The sequence below is a fragment of the Petromyzon marinus genome, chromosome 62 (genome assembly GCF_048934315.1).
Source record: "Petromyzon marinus isolate PM22_M1 ecotype Great Lakes invasive population chromosome 62, UKy_Petmar_22M1.pri1.0, whole genome shotgun sequence".
In the NCBI taxonomy this organism is placed as follows: Eukaryota; Metazoa; Chordata; class Hyperoartia; order Petromyzontiformes; family Petromyzontidae; genus Petromyzon; species Petromyzon marinus.
The window spans coordinates 3,974,441-4,000,426 of record NC_133728.1 but is presented as its reverse complement, the minus strand read 5'-3'; the positions used below and the strand labels follow the sequence as shown (position 1 = coordinate 4,000,426).

Below are 25,986 nucleotides of genomic sequence, written 5' to 3'. Positions count from 1 at the left end.
CCTTTCCCCCCCTCGTGACGTCATCACGCAGGCTTACGCGGTAACGTCCGGAAACCACCCACTCCCCGCCTTCACCGCCTGTTTCTGCCCGCTGTAGATGCCCACCCTAATGAGTGACGTCATCACGCAGGCGTACGTGGTGACGTAGGGGGACCCCCCCCCCCCGTACCTATCCGCTGCAGATACCCAACCCACTCACGCGGGCTGTACGTGGTGACATAACCAGAATCCCCCCCCCATACCTGCCCGCTGCAGTAACCCCACCCCGCTGAGCGACGTCATCACGCAGGCTGTACGTGCTGACGTCGCGACAACCCACCACTCCATACCTGCCCTCCGTAGATACCCCACCCCGCTAAGCGACGTCATCACGCAGGCTGTACGTGCTGACGTCGCGAGAATCCACATCTCCATACCTGGCCCGCTGCAGTAACCCCACCCCGCTGAGTGACGTCATCACGCAGGCTGTACGTGCTGACGTCGCGAGAATCCACATCTCCATACCTGCCCACTGCAGTAACCCCACCCCGCTGAGCGACGTCATCACGCAGACTGTACGTGATGACGTACACGAGAACACCCCCCCTCCTCCCTCCCCCCCACACCTGCCTGTTGTAGTTACACTCCCCGCCAGGTACCGGAGTGCGGAACGCGGAACGCAGGCGATCCGCCCGTTCTTGATTTCCTTGCACCGGAGGAGGCCTTTAAAGCCATCGATTACTTTAGATTCACACGGAGGGGGAGAGAGAGAGAGAGAGGAAAGGAGAAGAGATTTTTTTTTTAAAACAACTAAAAAAAATGTTTCTCCTCACGGCGCTCTGCGTCCTCGCCGCGTCTCGAGGTGAGTTCGCGTGGCCGCGCCAAAACGCGGGGGGGTTCGTGAGGGAACAAAAGGGGACGACGCGGCGGTGGTGTTCATGGTGGTTGGTGGTGGGTGGGCTGGTGGTGGTGGTTCATGGTGGGTGGGCTGGTGGTGTTGATGGTGGGTTGATGGTTGATGGTGGGTTGGTGGTGGTGGTTGATGGTGGGTGGGCTGGTGGTGGTTGATGGTGGGTTGGTGGTGGTGGTGGTTGATGGTGGGTTGATGGTGGGTTGAGGGTTGATGGTGGGTTGGTGGTGGTCGTTGGTGGTGGGTTGATGGTTGATGGTGGGTTGGTGGTGAGTGGTGGTGGGTTGGTGGTGAGTGGTGGTGGGTTGGTGGTGGTGGTTTGATGGTGGGTTGGTGGTGAGTGGTGGTGGTGGTGGTTTGATGGTGGGTTGGTGGTGGTTGATGGTGGGTTGGTGGTGGGTTGGTGGTGGGTGATGGTGGGTTGGTGGTGGTTGATGGTGGGTTGGTGGTGAGTGGTGGTGGGTGGGTGGTGAGTGGTGGTGGGTGGGTGGTGAGTGGTGGTGGTGGGTGGGTGGTGAGTGGTGGTGGTGGGTGGGTGGTGAGTGGTGGTGGTGGGTGAGTGGTGGTGAGTGGTGGTGAGGAGCGGTTACCGCGCCTCGCTGCGGACCCAAGTTCGATTCCACGCTCACGGCCAACACCGGTGACGATTATCCGAACCCGGTCCTGGGCCTCCTCCCCTAGGTCGACTCAGCCTCAAATGAGTACTTGGTGCGGCGTGTAAACATCCCCACTGGGGAGACAAAGGCGGCCGGGCGTGGTGGCGTGGTGCTGGCCACCCCACCCCCCTCGTGTAGCCACGGTGCCGGCCTTCATAGGTGCTCCCTAACAGCACTTTCCCTAAAAATCACGTTAAGGCTACACGGGGGATCTTTGTCTTTTGTGGGGGGTGCGTGGAAGTAATCGATTCTGTTAGGTAGCGTGGAATGGATTCCGACGTTGGTAGTGAATGGGGTGGATCGTAATGTCGTCCCGGGTGCCCTCGATTCGATTCTAATAAGTTAAAATATTGCTTAAGTTGTGTACGCCTAAGTATAGTCTCACGACTTGAGATTATAACTGCAGATTCACTGCGACTACATTCTGCAGATTATTAACACCACTGTGCTAATGCCTCAGCATTGAGAGAGGGTTTCAATCCAGCAGTGGATTGATGATGGCTGGTGATGGTGGATTCCAGATTCGCTCCACTGGGGATTCCAGATTCACTCCACTGGGGATTCCTGATTCACTCCACTGGATTCCAAATTCACTCCACTGTGGATTCCAGATCCACTACACTGAGGATTCCAGATCCACTACACTGAAGATTCCAGATTTACTCCACTGGATTCCAGATTCACTCCACTGGGGATTCCAGATTCACTCCACTGGATTCCAGATTCACTACACTGGAATCCAGATTCACTCCACTGAGGATTCCAGATTCACTCCACTGGGGATTCCAGATTCACTCCATTGGGGATTCCAGATTCACTCCATTGGGATTCCAGATTCATTCCACTGTGGATTCCAGATTCACTCCACTGTCGGTTCCAGATTCACTCCACTGTGGATTCCAGATTCACGCCACTATGAATTCCAGATTCACTCCACTCTGGATCCCATATTCGCTCCTTTGGGGGATCCAGATAAGCTCCACTGTGGATTCCAGATTCACGTTACTGTGGATTACAGATTAACTCCACTGTAGGTTCCAGATTAACTTCACAATGGATTCCAACTTCACTCCATTGTGGATTCCAGATAAACGCCACTATAATACGCGGTACGTAATGTAATGCGATTCCTTAAATAATTTAACCCGGTCGACGTCAGCAATGTAATCCGATTACTTTGGCGATGTAATCTGCGTACTGTTCCATTTACTCAGCTAATGAGATGCAGGAAAGGGTGGAGTAGTTGTAACGAGAGAGACAAATCACCAGTCCTATATATAGATGTGCCCCTGGACGGTCAGTAAATGCGATGACATCCGCATTGTTTAACAGGATTGTGGGACGATCTATGTATAGACTTAAGATTTGTAAATATTAGGTAGATTTGTATATTGTGGGCGCTATATACATCTTAACTATACATATTTTATACAGTCTAGACTTAAGACGTAACTTTTACGTGGATTTATATATACCATACATATTATTCCAAAGGCACTTTACAACAATTTTAAAAGTTGTACAGAAGATGATGGTTGAAAATGTGGTGTAGCACACCTGTCAAAAACCCTTAACAGTGCCCCGACCTTATTACAGACCAATTCAGATCTTATTGGTCACCCCGTGCCCTTATGAATCTCAACGTTCATCATACAAAGTCCCATCGCAAGGGAGAAACACAAACAAATAGACAATATTTTTGCCCGTATTGAAACAGCTGTACGCCGTATAAACCTAAACACACAATTTTGCCCTGTACAAGAATTACGGGGTGAGCCGTATGGGTTTGATAGCTATGGTGTCGTATTTTTTTGTTGTTGTTAGAGAATTAATTAACTTCGATGGTTTTGCTGCCATGCCCCAGGATTGCATTTATTGTTGGAAAAAAAATATCCGCAACAATTTATGTACTTTATAAGCACTTTGTTCTCCCTGTACGTACGAATACCTTTATTTGATAACTGTAGTGATTCCTTTCGCGTACCTCCTCACTATTTTGCACCGCTATCATTGTACGATGTTTTGGTCGTTGTCTATTTGCTGCTTCCATAGCTCGCGGACGCCCGTGAGCTTGGAAGCTCATCAGATTCCGACAGAGTAGTGGCAGCCTCTCCACCGCAGTGAGCGTTCGAACATTCCACGTGGCCACCCGCGGTGGCTTTTCATTACTCCCCCTCCTGAAGTCTAAACCACGGATCTCCCCCGATCACGATCGGTCCCAAATTAATCCGATCTACTTTTATTGGGAAGCCACTGCAGTTATGGAGCTTTTAAATCATACATCGAAAACTCATTTCTTTAGAACTGCTTAAATTGCCGTCGGGTTTTTGAGTCTGTTGTACTTACTCACCCAGGCACCACGTACGGTGCGAAAGAAGTTCAACATACATACGTCCAATAGGAAGCCACTGGAGCTATGGTACGTTTAAATTATACATTCAAAATATTTTTTTTAGATTGTCTTAATTCTTGGTTGTACTTAACTACCCGGGCACCTCTGATTAGTGTGGATGGCTACGTGCGGTGCGAAAGAAGTTAAACATACATACATATCCTAAATAAAACTAAAATATGTTTATTGTTACCAGGTAAGGCCCCACTGAGCTATGTGGCTCTTTTTCAGAAGCCACCTGGCTACCACAAATGATAGCTCAACGAAGTGGCTCATCATCATCACGTGGACATTTATAGAAGCACAGAGCAAGGTATAGAAGCCTTTAATTTACAAGAGTGAGTTGTTACCTTGGTCACCGCAAAATGACAAAGACAATGATTAAATGAAGTACAGTAAAACAAAATAGCACTAAGCAAATAGGAAGCTGAGCAAACAAAATACCTTCCTTGCCGCGAGGTGCGAAATCTGAAAACCATTGTACGAATGCAAATGAATGTTTAAGTCATGGCTTACCTGGAGCGGGAGTTGGCAACGGCCGATTTATGTTTGAACCTATCGCAGGACAGTTACAAACAAAATAAAAAGTTTAAAAAATATTGAACGGTTATAAGGGGTGACCACCGTTTTGCAGTAACGTCAGCAGGCAATATAAGTCTATGGGCGGTGTAAGTCGATGGGTGATGTTAGTCTACGGTGTTACTAATACAGGGACGACTCTACTAAAGAACGAGTTAGGTTTCAGACGTCTGTTGGTAAGTCGATTTGTTCGTAAGTCCAACTTTATTGTTGATTCCAAACGCGTTGTTACGGCGTGTACACTAAACACGGGGAATGGCTTTAAAAGTTGTATAATCTTCTGTAGATGGAGATGCCACTGGTTTTTCATGTCCTGCAGATGTAGATGCCACTGGTTCTTCATGATCTGTAGATGTAGATGCCACTGGTTCTTCACGTTCTGCTGATGTAGATGCCACTGGTTCTTCACGTTCTGTAGATGTAGATGCCACTGGTTCTTCACGTTCTGCAGATGTAGATGCCACTGGTTCTTCACGTTCTGCAGATGTAGATGCCACTGGTTCTTCACGTTCAGCAGATGTAGATGCCACTGGTTCTTCACGTTCTGCAGATGTAGATGCCACTGTTTCTTGACGTTCTGCAGATGTAGATGCCACTGGTTCTTCACGTTCTGCAGATGTAGATGCCACTGGTTCTTCACGTTCTGCTGATGTAAATGCCACTGGTTCTTAACGTTCTGTAGATGTAGATGCCACTGGTTCTTCACGTTCTATAGATGTAGCCACTGGTTCTTCACGTTCTGCTGATGTAGACGCCACCACCGCCATCTATTGCGTGGGGCGTATGAACTTACAGACTCTCGGTCCGAACGGGCAACTGGACATACGGACCAGGTTTGTTCGAATCTCTGAAAGTTTGTCAGTCGAACATTCGTAAGTACAGGAGTCCCTGTATGTAAACAGATACGGATCTATGTCCAATGCACCTGGCAGTATATATGGGAAAGTTTTTTCTTAATTCATGGTGGGACCCATCTCGCCACTGTGGTTAGAAAATAAAAAAATGAAAAAAGAGGAAAAAAATAAAAAGGAAAAAAGAGAATAAAAAAGATAATAACAACCTCGCCCGGTGTCTCTCTCTCTCTCTCTCCCCGTGGTTGCGTGGATTGCTTCTCCCGGGTCCTCCGGTTTTTCCCGCCTCCACATTGAGAATCGATGTCACGTGTTGAGTATTTGGCTCCTGCTGTACATTTCCACACGACGACGATGGGCGCCACTTTGTTGAGCTGCCATTTGTGATGGTCAGGGTCGCTTCTGACAAAAGAGCCACACAGCTCATTGGGGAGGGGGGCCCTAATAGTCTATAGTTTTAATTAGTTTAGGTTTATCTACGGGAATCCCCGACGATAATAAAACAAGAGAAGATGCTTCAGCGGCACCTGGCAGGCTGCTTGCTGTGAAGAGAGGCCTTTTCATTACCTGTCAACCCCTTGTCAGTGCCCTACCTTATTACGGACAAAATTCAGACCTTATTGGTCACCCCGTGCCCTTATAAATCTCAACGTTCATCCTATAAAGTCCCATCGCAAGGGAGAAACACAAACAAAATAGACAGTATAAATTTAGTTTGCCCGTGTTGAAACGGCTGTACGTTGTCTGGACCTGAAAACTAAATTTCCCTGTACAAGAATACTGGGTAAACCGTATGGGTTGACACGGTATGGGTTGACACGGTGTCCCATTTATAGAATGTTTGCCCATTTTATATATAAATATAAACATTTACCTGTTCCTTTTTGAATTCCCAACCCTGCTATAACCTGGGGTATTCATCACGAGTGCGTGGTGTTGATTCATTTTTTAAATAATATTTGACTTGGAACAAGTTGTTGTTGACACGGAACGAGTTGTGTAGTTGTTGTTGTTGACACGGAACGAGTTGTGTCGTTGTTGTTGACACGGAGCGAGTTGTTGTTGACACGGAGCGAGTTGTTGTTGACACGGAGCGAGTTGTTGTTGACACGGAACGAGTTGTAATCGGAGAATCTGGAGGAAAACTCACCGTGCTAGGCGGGGTGGGAGGAGGTGTAGGGGGTTGGTGGTGGCTGAGGGGCGGGTCGGGTATCAATAAAAAAACTCCGCACAGATTCACGAATCCACTTGGCGTTGCCGCAACGTCGTTGGCGGTGCACAGCGGTAGCAGGCGACGAGAGTGGGGCGCGGAGGTGCGTAACCACCGTGTGTATTGCCAAACCCCGAACCCACGAAATAAAAAAACTATAAGAAACCAAACCCCAAACCCACGAAATAGAAAACCGGCAGAACCCGCCGCAGCACACACGGCGCGGCTCGGGCGGCACAGCGTGGGGTGGGGGGGGGACCCCGCGGTGATTATTGGAGTCGTAGGGAAAGGAGCTCAGGCGTTGGCAATCCTGGACAGTTAACGAGCTCTCATTCATCCTCCTCCTCCTCTGCAGTCCAGTGGCCGATCCACACATCCCCCACCCCTCACACCGTTGGTCGCCCTGTGCGGCAGACGGGGCCATCAGTCCCCCGCCACCGGCCCTCTCAACCCCAGGGGCCGTCAGCCCCCACCACCACCGGCCCTCTCAACCCCAGGGGCCGTCAGCCCCCACCACCACCGGCCCTCTCAACCCCAGGGGCCGTCAGCCCCCACCACCACCGGCCCTCTCAACCCCAGGGGCCGTCAGCCCCAACCACCACTGGCCCTCTCAACCCCAAGGGCCATCAGCCCACACCACCACCGGCCCTCTCAACTCCAGGGGCCGTCAGCCCCAACCACCACCGGCCCTCTCAACTCCAGGGGCCGTCAGCCCCAACCACCACCGGCCCTCTCAACTCCAGGGGCCGTCAGCCCCAACCACCACCGGCCCTCTCAACCCCAGGGGCCATCAGCCCACACCACCACCGGCCCTCTCAACCCCAGGGGCTGTCAGCCCCAACCACCACCGGCCCTCTCAACCCCAGGGGCCGTCAGCCCCCACCATCAGCCCCAACCAGCACCGGCCCTCTCAACTCCAGGGGCCGTCAGCCCCAACCACCACCGGCCCTCTCAACCCCAGGGGCCGTCAGCCCCAACCACCACCGGCCCTCTCAACCCCAGGGGCCATCAGCCCACACCACCACCGGCCCTCATATTTTGCCGTCTTGTAGGCCGAGATGTCAACGCCGTTGCGAGTGCCGCTTGGCCGCCCGCTTCATAAAAACGCGACCGCTTGTGAAAAATGCGGAATGAAAACTGAGAAGGAGAAGGCGGGGGAGGTGGCACGCACATTTCTAGTTACTCCTGAGTGGGAAGAGGAACACGTTGTGATAGGAGAACACACGCAGGTTAGAGACGTCATCATCACATTGATCGTCATCCAGCAGTGGATCGACACTGAAAGATAGGAGCATGTGGATTAGAGCACACGTGGGTTAGAGACATCACATTCTCACAGATTTACTCACCAACTCATCCAGTGACTCATTCACACATCCACCTACCCACTCACCAATCCACCCACTCATTCACCCATCCACCCACCCACTCATTCACACATCCACCTACCCACTCAACCACCCAGCCACTCATTCACCCATCCACCCATTCATTCACACATCCACCTACCCACTCAACCACCCACCCACTCATTTACCCATCCACGTACCCACTCAGCTACCCACCCACTCATTCACCTATCCACCTACTCATTCACCCATCCACCTAACCACTTACCCACCCACGCATTCACTCAACCACACACTCACCCATCCACTCACCCACCCACTCATTCACCCAACCACTTCCCCACCCACTCATTCACCCATCCACCCACTCATTCACCCATCCACTCATTCACCCCTAGATTTCAGAATGAAGCACCTCGTTCACTCACAGTCAGTCGTCTCCTTACCACTCTTCTTTCGCGACTACTTCTACTATTGGCGTGGTTATTGTTCCCGTGAACTTCACTCCATTGATTCCTCCTCCACCCGTGTTGAGGACTTGGTCTGTTCCAGACGGATCAGAATAAGAATATTTATTTATACCGCAGGAGGAATCTGATGAGCTATATAGCACTTTATTCACGGATGTCCAGTAGGGGACACGGGGTAAGAACGTTACAACAACACACAGCTACAAAAACACGATCGGAGTGTAAAGTATAAGAAAGGTAACCAAATCGCTTCAAGCAATAGTTTTATACAAATAAAACTTATCTTTTTATCCGACCAGGTAAAGTCCACTTAGGTGTTAACTTATTTGTCAGAAGCGACCAGGCCATCACAAATGATGGCAGCTCAACAGAGTTGCTTATCGTGTGGAAATTTATAGTAGCAGCCAAAATAATCCTACTGTGTCATTGCAACCGCCACCACCACCACCACACTGCAATTCACAACAGCAACAACAACAACCCACGAACCCACTCTGCTCACACGCTCACTTCACCCACTCACTCGCCAACTGAGCGCGTATACACCCTTATACAAGCGCTCGCTCAGCAGCACCAGCTTTGACAGGGCGGGCGAGGACCTTGGCCACAGAGCGGGGAGTCGAACCCAGGTTGCTGTGGGTGCCGAGTGCCCGGCTGGGCCGACGCGTCCGGGGGGTTTAATGTAATGCGACGGTGCCGTTGTCATTTTAGACGTGATAATGATCAGGGCTGGCTGGCTGCTACCTCTGGCCATGGTTTCTGGGTCATGGCCCTCACCAATATTAATCCCGGCTTCGTTAATAGCATGGGATTTTGAGTTTTGGCAAGTGAAAAAAATGTTTTTGCCGGCAATGTTTCCCACTCCTTCCCCCCGGATTAACAACACGGGGGACGTTGCCACGGTGGTAGCAGTAGCGGTGACGGTGGTGGTGATGGTGACGACGACGATGACGGTGGTGGTGATGGTGACAACGATGGTGGTGGTCTTGACAGTGGTGGTGGTAGTGGTGGTGGTGACGGTTGGCATAGGAGGTGGTGCAGCTGGTGTATCTACCAGTCATCTCAGTCGGCAAACCCATGGCACCTACTGGATCTGTGCAAAAGCCTCCTGTCGGCGAGCCTTCGACGCTTCACGCGGCCTAAAAGTGCACCTAGCCTGGCACAGGCGTCGTGGCGACTTCACCGTCACTTTGTGGCGAATGGCAGGTATTGGTATTGGTGGTGGTGACGGTGGTGGTGGTGGTGACGGTGAAATGATGTGTTTCTTAGACCAGCCACCACTACCGCCACAACCATCGCCACCACCGCCTCTGGTCCACCCAGCAGTTGGGCTGTGAGTTCACTTCAAGCGAGGTTGTGGTTGTCAGCTCGCGCGTGCTGGTGGGAGTGAAGCGTGCAGTCTGTCACCTCGTCGAGCCGTCATTTGTGATGGCCCATGTCACTTCCGAAAAATAGCTGTGGTTCGTACCTTCGTAAAATAAATAAAGTTTCAGTTCGACTTCATTACGCACGCCAAAGACGCCCAGACCTAGGGCTTGAACGCAGTTTCCCAAGTGTTACTGGGACCCTATCCTTGACATTATGAACCCCGATTTAAAGCTTTCGTGACTGCAAGGATTTCATCTTCTTTGGTTCTTTCGGTAAAGTCACGTCGAATGAGAATAAAATAATAAATTAATAGAATAAAATAACACAATTAAATTCTCACGACATTTCGGCCACAACACAAGTGGCCTTCTTCAGGTGAAAGGAACAGACCTGTCGGGACGACATTAGACCAACTTAAAAAGACGCTACGAATCTTAACAACGTTCATTGAAGCTCTGTCGTCCCGACAGGTCTGTTCCTTTCACCTGAAGAAGGCCACTTGTGTTGTGGCCGAAACGTCGTGAGAATTTTATTGTTATTAAATTTTATTAATTTATTATTTTATTCTCATTCTACGTGACTTTACTGAAAGAACCAAAGAAGATTATGAACCCTATCAGAGAGAAACCCAGACCCAGGATTTGAACCCATAATCTTATCTGTACTGGCTCAGTGTCTCTCACACAGCCATTATGATGAACCTTCTGAGAGACAGAGTCGCACATGCACGCACACCCAGGACTTGAACCTAGGATCTCAGTGGTGTCTCTGGCACAGCCAGCGTGAACCTTCTGAGAGAGATAGAGACAACCCCACACCCTGACCCAGGGCTTGTCACCTGGGATCTCAGTGGTGCTGGGTCAGTGTCCTCGACACGGCCATTATGAGTCACGTGATCACCCACACCCGTGTTGTTTGCGAGGCTGAGTCACGGTGACCGTATCGGGGTCGGGCTTCCTCGAGCAGTGGGTTGGCAGTAAAAACGGCGCTCTGTGGTGTGTTGGTGTATGCGAGTGCGTGAGTGTGCTATCGCTCACACACACACACAGCTTCGTGAGGGGAGCGGTGGCGTAGCCGTTGACGCTACGCTGCTCAACAAACCCGGCCACTTGAGTTTGATTCCCGCTCACGGCCAACACCGGTGACGATCATCTGAACAGGGTCCTGGGCCTCCCCCAAGGTCGACTCGCCCTCAAATGAGAACCTGGTGTAGCGGTGTGTAGTAAACATCGTCACTAGGGAGACGAAGGCGGCCGGGCATCATGCTGGCCAACCCCCACCCGCTTGTGTACCGTTCCGGCCTTCATAGGTGCGACTCTTATTCTTAGTTTTTTCGGTAAAGTCACGTTGAAGAGAAACAACAAAATAACAAAATATATATAAAACAATAAAAAATTCTCACGACGTTTCGACCATAACTCAAACGGTCATCATCACACCTGATGATCACACCTGATGATGACCGTTTGAGTTATGGTCGAAACGTCGTGAGAATTTTTTATTGTTTTATATATATTTTGTTATTTTGTTGTTTCTCTTCAACGTGACTTTACCGAAAAAACTAAGAATATGAATTACTGCAGTCACGAAAGCTTTAAATCAAAATTTAGGTGCGACTCTCTTAACAGCACTTGCCCCAACAGTCTGTTACAGGCTACACGGGGGGGGTGGGGGGGGCGGCAGGATCTTTCTCTTTTGGCGCTCGCTCACCACTTCTGGGCCGGTCGACCCGGCCTCAAACGAGTTCCCGGCGTGATGCGTTAAACGTTGTCCGCGTCACGGCGGCGGCAGCTGCTCCCTCTGCTCCCGGACGCAGTTATATCTGGGCTAGGCCAGCTGAATGTGAAATTGAAGTCTGTGCCGCCTCTGCCTGTGTGGGGGAGTCGGGGGTCGAGCGGTTGATTGACTCGCAGAAGCGGGCGGGCGGGCGGGCGGGCGGCTGACCGAGTTGATTCCCCGCCCGCGGCCATCATTGACGGGTTTCAGAAGCAGGTCCCCGAGGTGGACTCGGCCTCGGATGGCTTGCCTGGCACGTCATGGCCACCGGGGAGACAAAGGCGGCCGGGAGTGGTGCTGTTCGCCCTCCACCCCCTCGTGCTGTTGGCTACTACTCGCCGACAGCGCTTGCGTCAACAGTCTTGTTAAGGCTACACGGGGGGGGGGGAGCGGTATCTTTGTCTTTTTGTTGAGCGGGTGAGTTGCTGATCCCGTGTGGTTTTCCGTCTCTCAGCTGGATTCGTCTCTTCGCTCACGCTGACCACAAGCAACTCGAAGGTCAAGGCGCAAGAAGGCAGCGGTAAAACTCTCTCTGAGCACTCGCTCGACTCCAGCACCCATCACTCACCCTGCTCCACCACTCGCTCGACTCCAGCACCCATCACTCACCCTGCTCCACCACTCACTCGACTCCAGCACCCATCACTCACCCTGCTGCACCACTCGCTCGACTCCAGCACCCATCACTCACCCTGCTCCACTACTCACTCGACTCCAGCACCCATCACTCACCCTGCTCCACCACTCACTCGACTCCAGCACCCATCACTCACCCTGCTCCACCACTCACTCGACTCCAGCACCCATCACTCACCCTGCTGCACCACTCGCTCGACTCCAGCACCCATCACTCACCCTGCTGCACCACTCGCTCGACTCCAGCACCCATCACTCACCCTGCTGCACCACTCACTCGACTCCAGCACCCATCACTCACCCTGCTGCACCACTCGCTCGACTCCAGCACCCATCACTCACCCTGCTGCACCACTCGCTCGACTCCAGCACCCATCACTCACCCTGCTGCACCACTCACTCGACTCCAGCACCCATCACTCACCCTGCTGCACCACTCGCTCGACTCCAGCACCCATCACTCACCCCGCTCCACCACTCACTCTCCATCTCTCACCACTCGCACCGCTCCACCACTCATTGTCCACCACCCATAACTCCGCTCCACCACTCACTTTCCATCTCTCACCGCTCACCCCGCTCCATCACTCACTCTCCATCTCTCACCACTCACCCCGCTCCATCACTCACACTCCATCTCTCACCACTCACCCCGCTCCATCACTCACTCTCCATCTCTCACCACTCACCCCGCTCCACCACTCACGCTCCATCTCTCACCACTCACCCCGCTTCACCACTCACTCTCCATCTCTCACCACTCACCCTGCTCCACCACTCACTCTCCACCACCCATCACTCACTCCGCTCCACTACTCACTCTCCATCTCTCACCACTCACCCCGCTCCACCACTCACATCCACACGCAGCAGCAATTGTGTTGATGTGGTGATGTTAAATTGATGTAGACTATAATTTTGTGGTAGGAGCTGAGCAGTGGTGATTAATGTGGTGGAATGATGTTGCTGATGATGATCCTGACGCGACTGATGATGATGATGATGACCATGTTGCTGATGATGATTGGTTCCGTCATTGATCCTGACAACGATCTGATAAAGAGAACACCGATGCTGACATTGATGGTGCTGCTGATGATGATTCTGCTGCTGCTGCCGCTGCTGATGACGACAATGATTATGAGGTTGATGCTGCTGGTCATGATGATGGCGCCGATGATGGCGCCGATGATGGCGCCGATGATGATGCCGATGATGGCGCTGACGATGGTGATGATGGTGCTGATGGTGATGATAGTGCTGACAATTATGTTGACGCTGATGATGATGGAGTTGGTAATGGAACTGATGATGGAGCTGATGATGGCGCTGATGATGGCGCTGATGATGATGCTGATTCTGATTGATCCTGACAATCTGATGCTGACGGCGATGCTGATGATGATGATTCTGCTGCTGCCGCTGATGGTGGCGGTGATGATGATGCTGATGATGATGCTGATAATGCTGCTGATCATGGTGATAATGATGGTGATTCTGATGATGATGGTGATGCTGCAGATGATGATGCTGCATATGATGATGCTGCATATGATGATGATGTTTTCCACAGGGGCGGTACTGTCGTGTTCCTACACTGGCAATCCCGAGATCGTCTGGAAGAAAGTGAAGTCAACCGGCACCGTCTTGGTGTGGAAGAACGGCTTCCTCAGTGAGTGCCGGAGACCATGTCGAACGCGCGAGCATTTGCGGCCATCCGTCGCCATGCCCTGTCCTAGCTGACCGGGATGGGGGGGGGGCGGTATGGGGATGGTCGGTCTCATTCGCGGTGGCGAGATGTTTACCACCTCGCCCGATGTACAGGAGGTCTCTCGTGTGGGTTCGATCTGTCGAGCCTGACGATGCCAGCTGTATGTTTGGAACAAAAATCATAATCGGCAGGCGTTGCGTTCAGATGTTTCAAACGCCCAATGGAAATCTTTCGCAATGAACCAAGTTGCTGCATGAACCACGCACGGTGCTTGTGTGGTGAACATGCAAACAAATACGGCTGAAACTGATTGGCCTACACCAGAGACGGCAGCCTTCTTCAGGGCCTAGTCTCACCACCGGTGTCAGACCAGAGGACAACGCCAAAAGGCGAACAGGACAAGGACAATGCCACTGCCGGGGCATTTCTAGCTCGGGGTGAGCAGCAGCTACGATATGGGAACTTTTGTTTTATCCAGTATCAAAGTATTGCAAAAATAATTATAGGTGTTGTTGTAATCCTTTCTGGCAGTGAAACAGGAATTTTGTTAAGATCTTCAAACACCAAATAGAAAAATTTTGCAGGGCATCAAGTTCACCCCCCCCTCCAATGTGACCCCCCCTCCACCACCCCCACCATCCCCCACCACCTCGCAGATGACCTCAAAGACCGGGCGACCATCACGGGTGCCGACATCAGCATCAGCAAGACGGTGCGCACGGACAACGCGCTCTACCGCTGCGAGGCCACGGAGGGCACCGAGTTCCGGGAGGTCTCCGTGGATCTGGTGATACCTGGTGAGAGGGCTGCTGGGGGAGCAGGGAGAGGGGCGGGGGGGAGAGACGGGGGGGGGCGGGGGGAGACAGGGGGAGGGGAGATGGGGGGAGGGGCGGGGTGATATTCCCTTTTGCTTAGCTGGCGGATTGAGTGCAAATGACTCCACATTTCCCCTTCTCTTTGCAAGGTTGCTTGGGTGTGTGTGTAGGTGCTCGCTAACAGCACTTTCCCCCAACAGTCCGTTACGCTGGAGATCTTTGTCTCGTGGCGTGCAAGTGCGTGTCGTAGAGGGGTCACGCTTTAGAGTCCGGGTCAGAGTTCGGTTAACTTTGGTTAAACACGAGAGTTGTCGGTGATTGCAAATCCGATCGCTCATCATCACAACTTTAATCTCTCCCCATGTCCCCGTGTCTCTCTCGCCGTGTCTCTCTCCCCGTCTCTCTCCCCGTCTCTCTCCCCGTCTCTCTCCCCGTCTCTCTCCCCGTCTCTCTCCCCGTCTCTCTCCCCGTCTCTCTCCCCGTCTCTCTCCCCGTCTCTCTCCCCGTCTCTCTCCCCGTCTCTCTCCCCGTCTCTCTCCCCGTCTCTCTCCCCGTCTCTCTCTCCCCGTCTCTCTCTCCCCGTCTCTCTCTCCCCGTCTCTCTCTCCCCGTCTCTCTCTCCCCGTCTCTCTCTCCCCGTCTCTCTCTCCCCGTCTCTCTCTCCCCGTCTCTCTCCCCGTCTCTCTCCCCGTCTCTCTCCCCGTCTCTCTCCCCGTCTCTCTCCCCGTCTCTCTCCCCGTCTCTCTCTCCCCGTCTCTCTCTCCCCGTCTCTCTCTCCCCGTCTCTCTCCCCGTCTCTCTCCCCGTCTCTCTCCCCGTCTCTCTCCCCGTCTCTCTCTCCCCGTCTCTCTCTCCCCGTCTCTCTCTCCCCGTCTCTCTCTCCCCGTCTCTCTCTCCCCGTCTCTCTCTCCCCGTCTCTCTCTCCCCGTCTCTCTCTCCCCGTCTCTCTCTCCCCGTCTCTCTCTCCCCGTCTCTCTCTCCCCGTCTCTCTCCCCGTCTCTCTCTCCCCGTCTCTCTCTCCCCGTCTCTCTCTCCCCGTCTCTCTCTCCCCGTCTCTCTCTCCCCGTCTCTCTCTCCCCGTCTCTCTCTCCCCGTCTCTCTCTCCCCGTCTCTCTCTCCCCGTCTCTCTCTCCCCGTCTCTCTCTCACTGTCTCTCTCTCCCCGTCTCTCTCTCCCCGTCTCTCTCTCCCCGTCTCTCTCTCCCCGTCTCTCTCTCCCCGTCTCTCTCCCCGTCTCTCTCTCCCCGTCTCTCTCTCTCCGTCTCTCTCTCCCCGTCTCTCTCTCCCCGTCTCTCTCCCCGTCTCTCTCCCCGTCTCTCTCCCCGTCTCTCTCCCCGTCTCTCTCTCCCCCCCCCCCCATGTCCCCCCCTTGCCGCTCGTCGGCAGTGCCGCCCAAGGCGGTGCGTGTGGAGGTGCCGTCGTCGGGCAACTTGGGTGGCACGGTGCGCCTCGTGTGCAGCGAGCCGGACGCCCAGCCCCCGCCCACCTACACCTGGACCCGGGGGGGCAACCTCATCTTCCCCCAGACGCCGAACAACGACCCCCGCTTTGCCAACACCACCTACAGCCTCGACCCCACGGGGTCCGTGCTGGTGAGCCCCCGATGATTGGAGAGACGGGGAGAGAGGCTCTCGCTGGGAACCGGGGTTCGAACCCAGGCTCTCGGCCGTGCCGGCCCCAGTGTCTCCTGGCACTGCGCGTTTCTCGCTCATCGTCATCATCATCACGGTGGCTCTAAGATGTAAACTACCTCGCCTGGTAAGCAGGAGGTCGTGGGTTCAATACCAACCCTGATGCCTCCTGCTGCTGTATATTTGGAGTTTGCGTCTCTCTCGCTCTCATCATCACCACGGTGGCTAGGAGATGTTAACTACCTCGCCTGGTCTACAGGAGGTCGTGCGTTCGGTCCTGACCTTGACGCCTGCTGCTGTATATTTGGAGTTTGTGCGGTGTCTCTCTCCCCGTGGTCGCGTGGATTTTTCTCCGCGTGCTCCGGTTTTTCCCTCCACAATTAGAATCAACGTCACCACGCGTTTTTCGAGTATTTGGCTGCTATACATTTCCACGTGATGACAATAAGTGCAATTCTTTGAGCTATCATTTGTGATGGCCAAGCCACTTCTGAAAACGAGCTACATAGCTTAGTGGGGCTTACACCTGGTAATGTAGAAAGAGCTTCTTTTTGTTCAGAACTCGGCACTGACACGGCCGTCGTGAACCCGACACGGCCATTGTGAACCCAACATGGCCGCCGTGAACCCAACATGGCCGCCGTGAACCCGTCGTGAACCTTACGTCATTGTCTGCGCCCCCTGCCCCTCCGCCCCTCCGCCATTGCCCAGACGCTGAGCTCCTTGACTCTGTCGGATACCGGGGACTACTTCTGCACCGCGAGCAATGAGGCCGGCACTCTCAAATCCTCAACGGTCCACATGTCCGTGTGTACGTGATGCACGCATACACGCGCAGACACACACACACGTAGACACATACACACTTACAGAAACACACGCACGTAGACACACACATGTACATATAGGCACACACACGTACCTACATAAACAGACTTAGACATACAACAACAACAACCGCCATTCGCCGCTAAGTGCCGGTGACGTCACCACGACGCTTGTGTCAGGCCATGTGCACCTTGAGACCACGTGAAGTGTTGAACGCCCGCTGGCAGGAGGTCACGGGGCAGACCCAGGTACCACGGGTCGACTGACTGAGATGAGTGGCTGATGCACCACCTGTGCCTCCACTGTGCCAACTTGCTGTGCTTTAGCCACCCAGCGCTCCGCTCGTTGTTGTGAGCGTCGCTCCTTCCGCCCTCCGTTGTTATTGGAGGGCGACTGCCTCCAACTGCCCAGTAGCGTCCTTCACGAGCCTCCTCCACAGGCTGATCTTGACACCGCTGGTACCAGTCATCGGCAAGTCCACTCAGCTCCACGTCCTGTACCACATCACTCCATCTCTTCTCTAGCCCGTGCTGCGCCCGTTTAGCCCCGTCGATCCGGCCGAACAAAAGCTGTTTGGGCATGCAGTGACTGGGCATGCGGGCTACATGACCCAGCCACACACGTACATACACACAAAAGCATATCCCTGTACAGGCGTACACGTAGAGACACACATACAGATACACACCTCATACACACGTACAGATACACGTACAGATACACATACACGTACAGATACACATACACACGTACAGAAACACACAGACATAGACATACACACATGTAGACAGACATACACACATGTAGACAAACATACATACACACAAACATACATGTACAGTTACACACACACAGATACACACGTACGGTTACACACACACACTCAGACCTAACCATAGCAATACACCGCCATTCGCCATATTGACGGTGACATCACCACGGCGCCTCTGCCCAGGCCAGGTGCACTTTGAGGCCTTCGACACACACAAACGCGCACATACACACACGTGTACACACGTGTACACACGTGTACGCACGCGTACGCACGCACAGGTTGCAAAGGACTCGCTCGACCCGAGACTCGGGCCAAGCCCCCGACGTTGCCGGCGCGAACTCTCCTGACGCCGCTGCACTCGCCTGTCCCCCCCCGACAGACCAGACGAACCATGGAGCCATCGCGGCCGCGGTCATCATCCCGCTGCTCATCCTCTGCCTCATTGCCATCGCCCTCTTCTTCGCCTACCGCAAGGGTCACCTGCCCGGTGAGAGGACACGCCCCCTCGGTGACGGGCCACGCCCCCTTTGTAACGGGACTGCCTCTTGGTAACGGAGCACGCCCCCCGGCAATGGGACGCGTCGCCTGGTAACAGGTGACGCCCCCTCGGTGATGTGTCACGCCCCCTTCGTAACTGAACACGCCCCCCCTGGCAACGTGACACGCCCCCTGGTAACAGATCACGCCCCCTCGGCGATGGGTCGCGCCCTGCTTGGTAATGGCACACGCCCACTTGGTAATGGTACACGCCCCCTAGTAACGGGTCACGCCCTCGGGTAACAGGTCACGCCCCTGGTAACGGGTCACGCCCTCGGGCAACAGGTCACGCCCCTGGTAACGGGTCACGCCCCCTTGGTAACGGGTCATACCCCCTTGGTAATGGAACATGCAGAGGGCCCGAGTTGCTGTGTGAGTGTGGTAACATCGCCACTGGGGCGCCGCTACTCTCTAACAGCACTTGCCCCCAAAGCTCTGTTGAAGGCTACACGGAGGGGGGGGGGGGGGGATGTTTGTGTGCGAGCGGTGGTGCAGCGGTTAGCGCTACGCTGCGCTCCGAACCTGGCGACCCGAGTTCGATTCCCGCTCACGGCCAACACCGCCGGTGACGATTATCTGAACCGGTCCTGGGCCTTCCCTAGGTCGACTCGGCCTCAAAAGAGTAACTGGTGTAGCGGTGTGTGGTAAATATCGCCACTAGGGGGGAGACAAAGGCGGCCGGGCGTGGTGCTGGCCACCCACCCCCCTCGTGTGCCGTTCCGGCCTTCACAGGTGCTGCTACTCGCAAACAGCACTTGCCCCAACAGTCTGTTAAGGCTACACGGGGGGATCTTTGTCTTTTGTGGGTTCGATGCTAACCTGTTGGTTTTGTCCCGTCTCTCCCCGCCCCCACCCCGATGCTTCACAATGGTACAGTCGGCAAGAACAGGTACGTACTCTACGCTCGTCTTCTCCCGCGCTCGTTCTTCCGCGTTTCAGTCCTTCGTAGCCTTAGGAGGCGGGGGGGGACCGCCCGGGCTAGCCCCCCCGATCTGACAGAATGTGTGTCGTCAAGAACGGAGAGCCCTCCACCACGCCAGCCAAAACGTGGCCGCGTACTAGAGCATGTGAACGACGCGTCCTTTATTATTAAGACCCAACCCCCCCCCTCCCCTCCCACCTCCCCTCCGACTCGGCCTTTATAAAACCGGGTCCACGGCGGAGCAATCGGTCGGGCGACTCGGTTGCGTGCAACTCTGGACATGCGACCGGTCTCCGCAACCGTTAATCGAATCTGAACAAGCTTCTAGTCCTCCCCGATTTATCAATCACGGTGGCTAAGAGATGTTAACTACCTCGCCCGATATACAGAAGGTTGTGGGTTCAATCCCGACCCTGACGCCTGCTGCTGTATATTTGGAGTTTGCGTGTCTCTCTCTCTCTCTCATCATCATCACGGTGGCTAGGAGATGTTAACTACCTCGCCTGGTATACAGGAGGTCGTGGGTTCTATCCCGGTCTCTCTCTCTCTCTCTGTGGTCGCGTGGATTTTTGTCCGGGGCCTTCAGTTTTTCCCTCCCCATTTAGAATAAAACGTCACACGTTTGGAGTATATGGCTGCTACTATAAATGTCCACGTGATGATGATGATAAGCTCACTTTGCTGGGCTATCATTTGTGATGGCCAGGTCGCTTCTGAAAAAAAGCTGCACATAGCTCAGTGGGGCCTTACCTGGTAAAATAAAAAAAATAGTTTAATACTTTAGTTTGATTGGGCCTACACCAGAGCTGCCAGCCTCCTTTTGTGGCTTCATAGTTTGAGACCCCGGGGGGGCATTGCCAGAGCACCGCCAACGCGGCTGGCGTGGACGAGTGGCACGGCCCTCGATCGTGGGCTGACGCGTTTCCCCCTCTGTCTGCGACCCCGCAGGAAGCAGACCACCGTGCAGAAACCTCCAGCGGCCATGGAGTACCTGTCTGTGGCGGACGAGGTGAGAGATTGCGTGGCTGTGTCTGTGGCTGTATGTCTGTGGGTGACTGTGTGTGTGTGTCTGTGTGTGGCGCCGTGTCTACGCGTGTCAGTGTTGGCATCGGCCATTCATCTCAGTCGGTCGACCCGTGGCGCCTGGGTCTGCCCCGTGACCTCCTGCCAGCGGGCGTTCGACACTTCACGTGGCCTTAACGTGCACATGGCCTGGCACAAAGCGCCGTGGTGACGTCACCCCCGCTTTGTGGCGAATGGCGGTTGTTGTTGTTGTTGTGTCTATGTGGTTGTGTGTCTGCGTCTGTGTGTCTGTGTCCGTAACAACAAAGGCGTTATTTGGGTTATAGCGTGTAAATATAAACGCGTCGTGAACCCACCGACACCCGACGCAGCCAATTAGCAAGGTTTGTCACGTAAACAAAAACGTGCCAATTATTTGAGCACACACCCGTGTGTTGAAGTGTGTAAACCCACAGCATTTACAATTCGCAGTGTCGGTCGCGAAAGCGTACGCAGCTAAAACACCAGCAGGTTGGCGCGGTCGGGGGCACAAGTGGTGGCATCTGCCAGTCATCTCAGTCGGTCAACCCATGGCACCAGCCGGGTCTGTCCCGTGGCCTCTTGCCAGCAGGCGACGTTCGACACTTCACGTAACCTTAAAGTGCACATAGCCTGGCACAAGCGCCGTGGTGGTGTCACCGTCAATTAGTGGCGAATGGCGGCTTTTGCTGTGTCTTGTTTGTGATGATCGTGATGATGATGATGATGTTGAAGCTGATGAAGATGCGAATGACATTGATGATCAATGTTTATACTGCTTGTAATAATTATTGTGATAACGGTGACAGTGATGATAACGATGATGACAGTAATGACGATGATAATGATAACGTTAATGACGATGCTGATGAATGTAACGATGATGACGATAATGTTAATGTTCTTAATGATAATAATAACAGTAACGACGATGATGGGAACGATAACGTTCATGATGATTACGACGTTTATCATTTTCTCCCCGCAGGGCGACTTCCGACACAAGCCATCGTTCGACCTTTAACTTCCAGCTCCCGACCTTCCCGACCTCCCGAAGCCCCCTCACCCTCTCACTCCATGGCTAGCGAGGGAAATCCGTTTATAATCCGCTAATGCCCCAAACTCCTCGCTACCCGCAAAGCAACAAAAATATATCACGAAAAGTAACTTCAAATCACGCTGGGGCCGAAGAGGCATGGAATCCGTTTTTGTAAGCGCGTACGCGAACCCCGTTGATTTTTTTTCTCTCTTTTTGTATTTTTATCGCCCGGCATGTTTCATTTTTAGGACTTAACGATGATGATAAGTTTATTATGTAACCGCTTAACCCCACCCCCCCCCCCCCCGAACTATATTGAGATGCGTTGGCCGCTTGCATTGCCCCTTGTACCATTTTAACACGTAGTAAGTAGCTGGCTTTCGCGACCAGTATCCATAACGGAGGGTGGCGGGCGGGTGATGTTTTGGTTTAGGTCACGTGAATCTAAATGTGTCGTTGTCAAACCCGCCACCACCCGCCCGACCACGCAGCCAAATCGGCAAAGGTTTGTCACGTTAACACAAGCGTGGCAATTTGGTTACTGGCTGAGCACCCCCCGGCCCGGCTGTGTGTTTTACGGTTCGAACGCCGTGACGTTTCGCCCCACGGGTACAGCAACCGGCTTCGTCAGGTTGGAGGCAGAATTGGATGGTCCGCCCCCACAGTATACCGCTCGCCTCTTTTGGCGTCCTCGCGCTCCGTAGCGCCGTTTCAGACGAGGCCACGAAGTTGGCTTGCGGTGTAGTGTCTGGCGCAGGCCCAATCGGTTCCTCGGACAGATGTGTGCAACGTGGTCCAGATGTCTTGTGACCCGCGCCCCACCCACCCCCCCCCCCATTTCATTATCTTAATATATTTTTTGCGGACCAATGGGGGGTGTGCGATAAACAGATAGTGAACGTTCTGGATTCGAAGCTTTCGTGACTGCAAGGATCCATACTCTTTGGTTCTATTCGGTAAAGTCACGTAGTGGGTAAAAAGTAAAACAACAGAAATCCGCGACGTTTCGGCCACTTGTGTTGTGGCCGAAACGTCGTGATTTTCGCTGTTTTATTTTTTTTTACCTACGTGACTTTACCGAATAGAACCAAAGAGTGTAGATAATGAACGATCGATCGGTAATATCGGCCCGCTTCTCCCCCCGAACCGAATCGCCTCGCGGAGGGCAGCGACTCCACCGAGAGGCCCCTTCCGATCCGGCCCCCCTCCTCCTCCGTCAGCGGCGTCAACCGTGAGCTCCCGGGATCGCCGGCCAGTCCCTCCTCGGCCCAGGTGCCACAGCCCCCCCGACGTCTTTCCGGCACAACGATAGCGCGGACGGCTTCTGGGTCCTCTTTGCCCGGAGGAAGTCCCGCCGGGGGAGTGTGGGGGGGAGTGTGGGGTGAGCGCGTGGGGTGAGCGCGTGGGGTGAGCGCGTGGGGTGAGCGCGTGGGGTGAGCGCGTGGGGTGAGCGCGTGGGGTGAGCGCGTGGGGTGAGCGCGTGGGGTGAGCGCGTGGGGTGAGCGCGTGGGGTGAGCGCGTGGGGTGAGCGCGTGGGGTGAGCGCGTGGGGCGAGCGCGTGGGGCGAGCGCGTGGGGCGAGCGCGTGGGGTGAGCGCGTGGGGCGAGCGCGTGGGGCGAGCGCGTGGGGTGAGCGCGTGGGGTGAGCGCGCCTTCCTTTCCGGCGCCCTCAGCAGATGAACCTCATCCACCGTAGCTGGGGGCTGGCTTCTGCTTCCACGCCGAGTTGAGTCTCTGGCGGATAGCCGCCGCATTTCCCTCACCCCGTGCCGGAGAGTGAGGAAGTGGGAGAGAGAGAGAGAGAGACAGAGAGAGAGAGCGCCCTGCCGCCCTGCGCGCGAAGCCCATCTCTTGTTCGCGCGACCTCTCCGTCTCAGGCCCCGGGTTTCGTGGCCGTAGGGGCGGGGGGTGGGGGGAGGTGGGGTCAGGATCGCGGCGAAGATCGACCGCGAACGAGATTTGTTTTTTTTTTATTTTTGCCCGAAGGAAAAGCGAAACGCGAATCATGGCGGTGAGTTTAATTGTGGGAGGTCGCAAGACGTCTGGACCGGCAAGCGCACCCGGTGTGTACGTTGCCAAAGCGTGGTGGTCTTTGTTGTCGATAAGCCCTCGGCGGTGGCATCGCCTTCAACCGTCCTCTAAGGCCGCAACAGGAGGGGGGAGGGATTCCCCAGAATTCTGGCCGAATGGGCTGACGACGCTGGGTGTCGTCGGCGTTACTCCCTGGCGAGTACGTCACTAGCCGCTCTCTTAATTGTGTTAACGTTGTCTCTCCACGGGGGGGGTGGGGTGGGGGGCGTTTGCCCTAAGCCCCTCCCCCCCGGTGATTTTATATATATTTTTTTTAAACGTGCTCCATCTTCGCTGCGTATTTTACGGTTACACAACACGTTAATTTTTGTGCTTTGTTAAGACGTAAACTTTTGGTGCACATTTTCCGCTTGTTTTAAAAAAGGGGGACGTACGGATTCGTTTTTTGTTTTTTTTTTAACTGCAGATTTACGTGGGGAGCGGGTTGGCGCGCCACGCCACGAACCCACACGCCCGAGTTCGATTCCCGCTCACGGCCAACACCGGTGTGACGATTATCCGAACCGGTCCTGAGCCTTCCCCTAGGTCGACTCGGCCTCCAATGAGTACCCGGTGCATGTGTGTAGTAAACATCGCCGCTGGGGAGACAAAGGCGGCCGGGCGTGGTGTTGGTCACCCACCCCCTTCGTGTGCCGTGCCGGCCTTCATAGGTGCTCGCTAACAGCGCTTGCCCCAACAGTCTGTTGAGGCTATACGGGGGGGATCTTTGTCTATATATGTGTATACACAAACACACACACGGACAATCAATATATGTTTCGATTTAAAGCTTTCGTGACTGCAATGATTCATCTTCTTTGGTTCTTTCGGTAAAGTCTCGCTCCCTTCACCTGATGAAGGCCGCTTGTGTTGTGGCCGAAACGTCGTGAGAATATTATTGTGTTATTTTATTTTATCAATTTATTATTTTATTCTCATTCTACGTGACTTTACCGAAAGAACCAAAGAAGATGAATCAATATATGTTTGACACGTGTACGTATTTTGGGTGCCAATCTTCCGGTGCCATTATAATTCTCTCTCTCTCGGCCGGCTGATTCCTTGGCGGTCGCGTGGTGTGTACAAGACAGGGATCAATTGTGCTGGGAATTTGAATTTTAAGTCAACATTGGGGGGTGGGGTGGCAGGGGGGGGTTGGTTATTCCCTCTTAATATTCTATCATTCCAGCCGGAAACCATCACCTGGAGCCCCCATCGGTTGCATGCAACAGACGTGTCCGGACGCCTCTGCAACTCGGGATTTGCGTGCAACAACTCGGATTTGCGTGCAACTCGGGTTTGCGTGCACATTGATTGCCTGCAACTCGAGTAGCGTAATTGATATGCACGCAACTCGAGTTACAGATAATCAATGTGCACACAGCCCGAGTTGCACGCAACTCGTTTGCGATCAACTCGAGGATTTTGCGCGCAACTGAATGGTTGGCGTGGCGAGGTCTGCAGCCGGTCGGTTGCTTGTCACTGACGCATGCAAGTTTCGGGAATCTTCCCTGATCGGTCGCATGCTAACGCAACCGTGCACACAACCACAGCTGCGTAACATGCGCAACGATTATAACTACTGCATGCACAATCATAGCCAACACACACCACACAACACACAGACAACGGTACTCCGGATAGCCTTCAGCATACTTTTGCAACAAGTGCTGTTAGCGACTAGCATCTATGCAGGCCGGCACGGCATACGAGAGAGGGTGGATGGGCTTACACATCGCACCAGGTACTCACTTGAGGCTGAGCCGATCTAGGGGAGGCCCAGAACCGGTTCAGATGATCGTCACTGGTGGTGTTTGGCCGTGAGCGGGATTTGGCCCGTTCGGATCCAGTGGTCAGCACGAGCGTGCTAACCACTGCGCCACCGCTCCTCCTGCACTCACTCGCCCACCACCACGGCTGTAACGACGACCACAAAGCCACAACTGCGCGCGTAACCGTTCCTAACGGGTTGCGGGAGGGTGGGGCTTGACCTCGAGTTTTAAATTGACGTGCTAGCCAGCGCAAATTGTGGCTCTCGCTGTGTGTGTGTGTGTTGTGTTTGTGGGGGAGCGGTGGCGGGCCGGTTAGCGCTACGCTGCGACACGAAAGCCGGCGTCCCAGATTTCGATTCGCGATCACGGCCACCACCACCACCCACCGGTGACGATTTTCCGAACCGGTTCCTGGGCCCCCCTCCTCTTCCGCGGTCGACTCGGCCTCAAAATGAGCACCCGGCGAGGTGTCTCGTGAACATCGCCACTGGGGGAGACAAAGGCGGCCGGGCGTGGCGCTGGCCACCCACCCCCCCCCTTCGTGTGCCGTGCCTACCTTCATAGGGTGCTCGCTAACAGTGTGGGCAGGCTTCACGCGTGGGGTGGGGGTGAATCTTTGTCTTTGATTTTTTTTAAATATATAAAAGTGTAATAAAATCTCATGGGTCACGAC

General features: G+C 54.0%; 1 protein-coding gene across 1 annotated transcript; it reads left to right on the top strand.

The window, feature by feature from the left end:
* The first annotated feature begins 574 nt into the window (after positions 1-574).
* LOC116955910 (junctional adhesion molecule A-like) lies at positions 575-25,986 on the top strand. The gene is made up of 10 exons (XM_032977256.2): positions 575-841; positions 11,995-12,060; positions 13,750-13,848; positions 14,544-14,684; positions 16,086-16,291; positions 17,042-17,141; positions 18,313-18,420; positions 19,347-19,359; positions 20,341-20,401; positions 21,422-25,986. Exons 1-10 carry the CDS (start codon positions 799-801, stop codon positions 21,455-21,457), a joined length of 873 nt encoding a protein of 290 aa, XP_032833147.2. The 5' UTR covers positions 575-798; the 3' UTR covers positions 21,458-25,986.

What these genes read in the sequence shown, in the direction of transcription:
- LOC116955910 (XM_032977256.2), top strand. Translation starts at nt 799, where the DNA reads ATGTTTCTCCTCACGGCGCTCTGCGTCCTCGCCGCGTCTCGAG. An exon ending in CGTGGATCTGGTGATACCTG is followed by an intron (nt 14,685 to 16,085) that starts GTGAGAGGGCTG and finishes GCTCGTCGGCAG; the next exon opens with TGCCGCCCAAGGCGGTGCGT. An exon ending in AACGGTCCACATGTCCGTGT is followed by an intron (nt 17,142 to 18,312) that starts GTACGTGATGCA and finishes CCCCCCCGACAG; the next exon opens with ACCAGACGAACCATGGAGCC.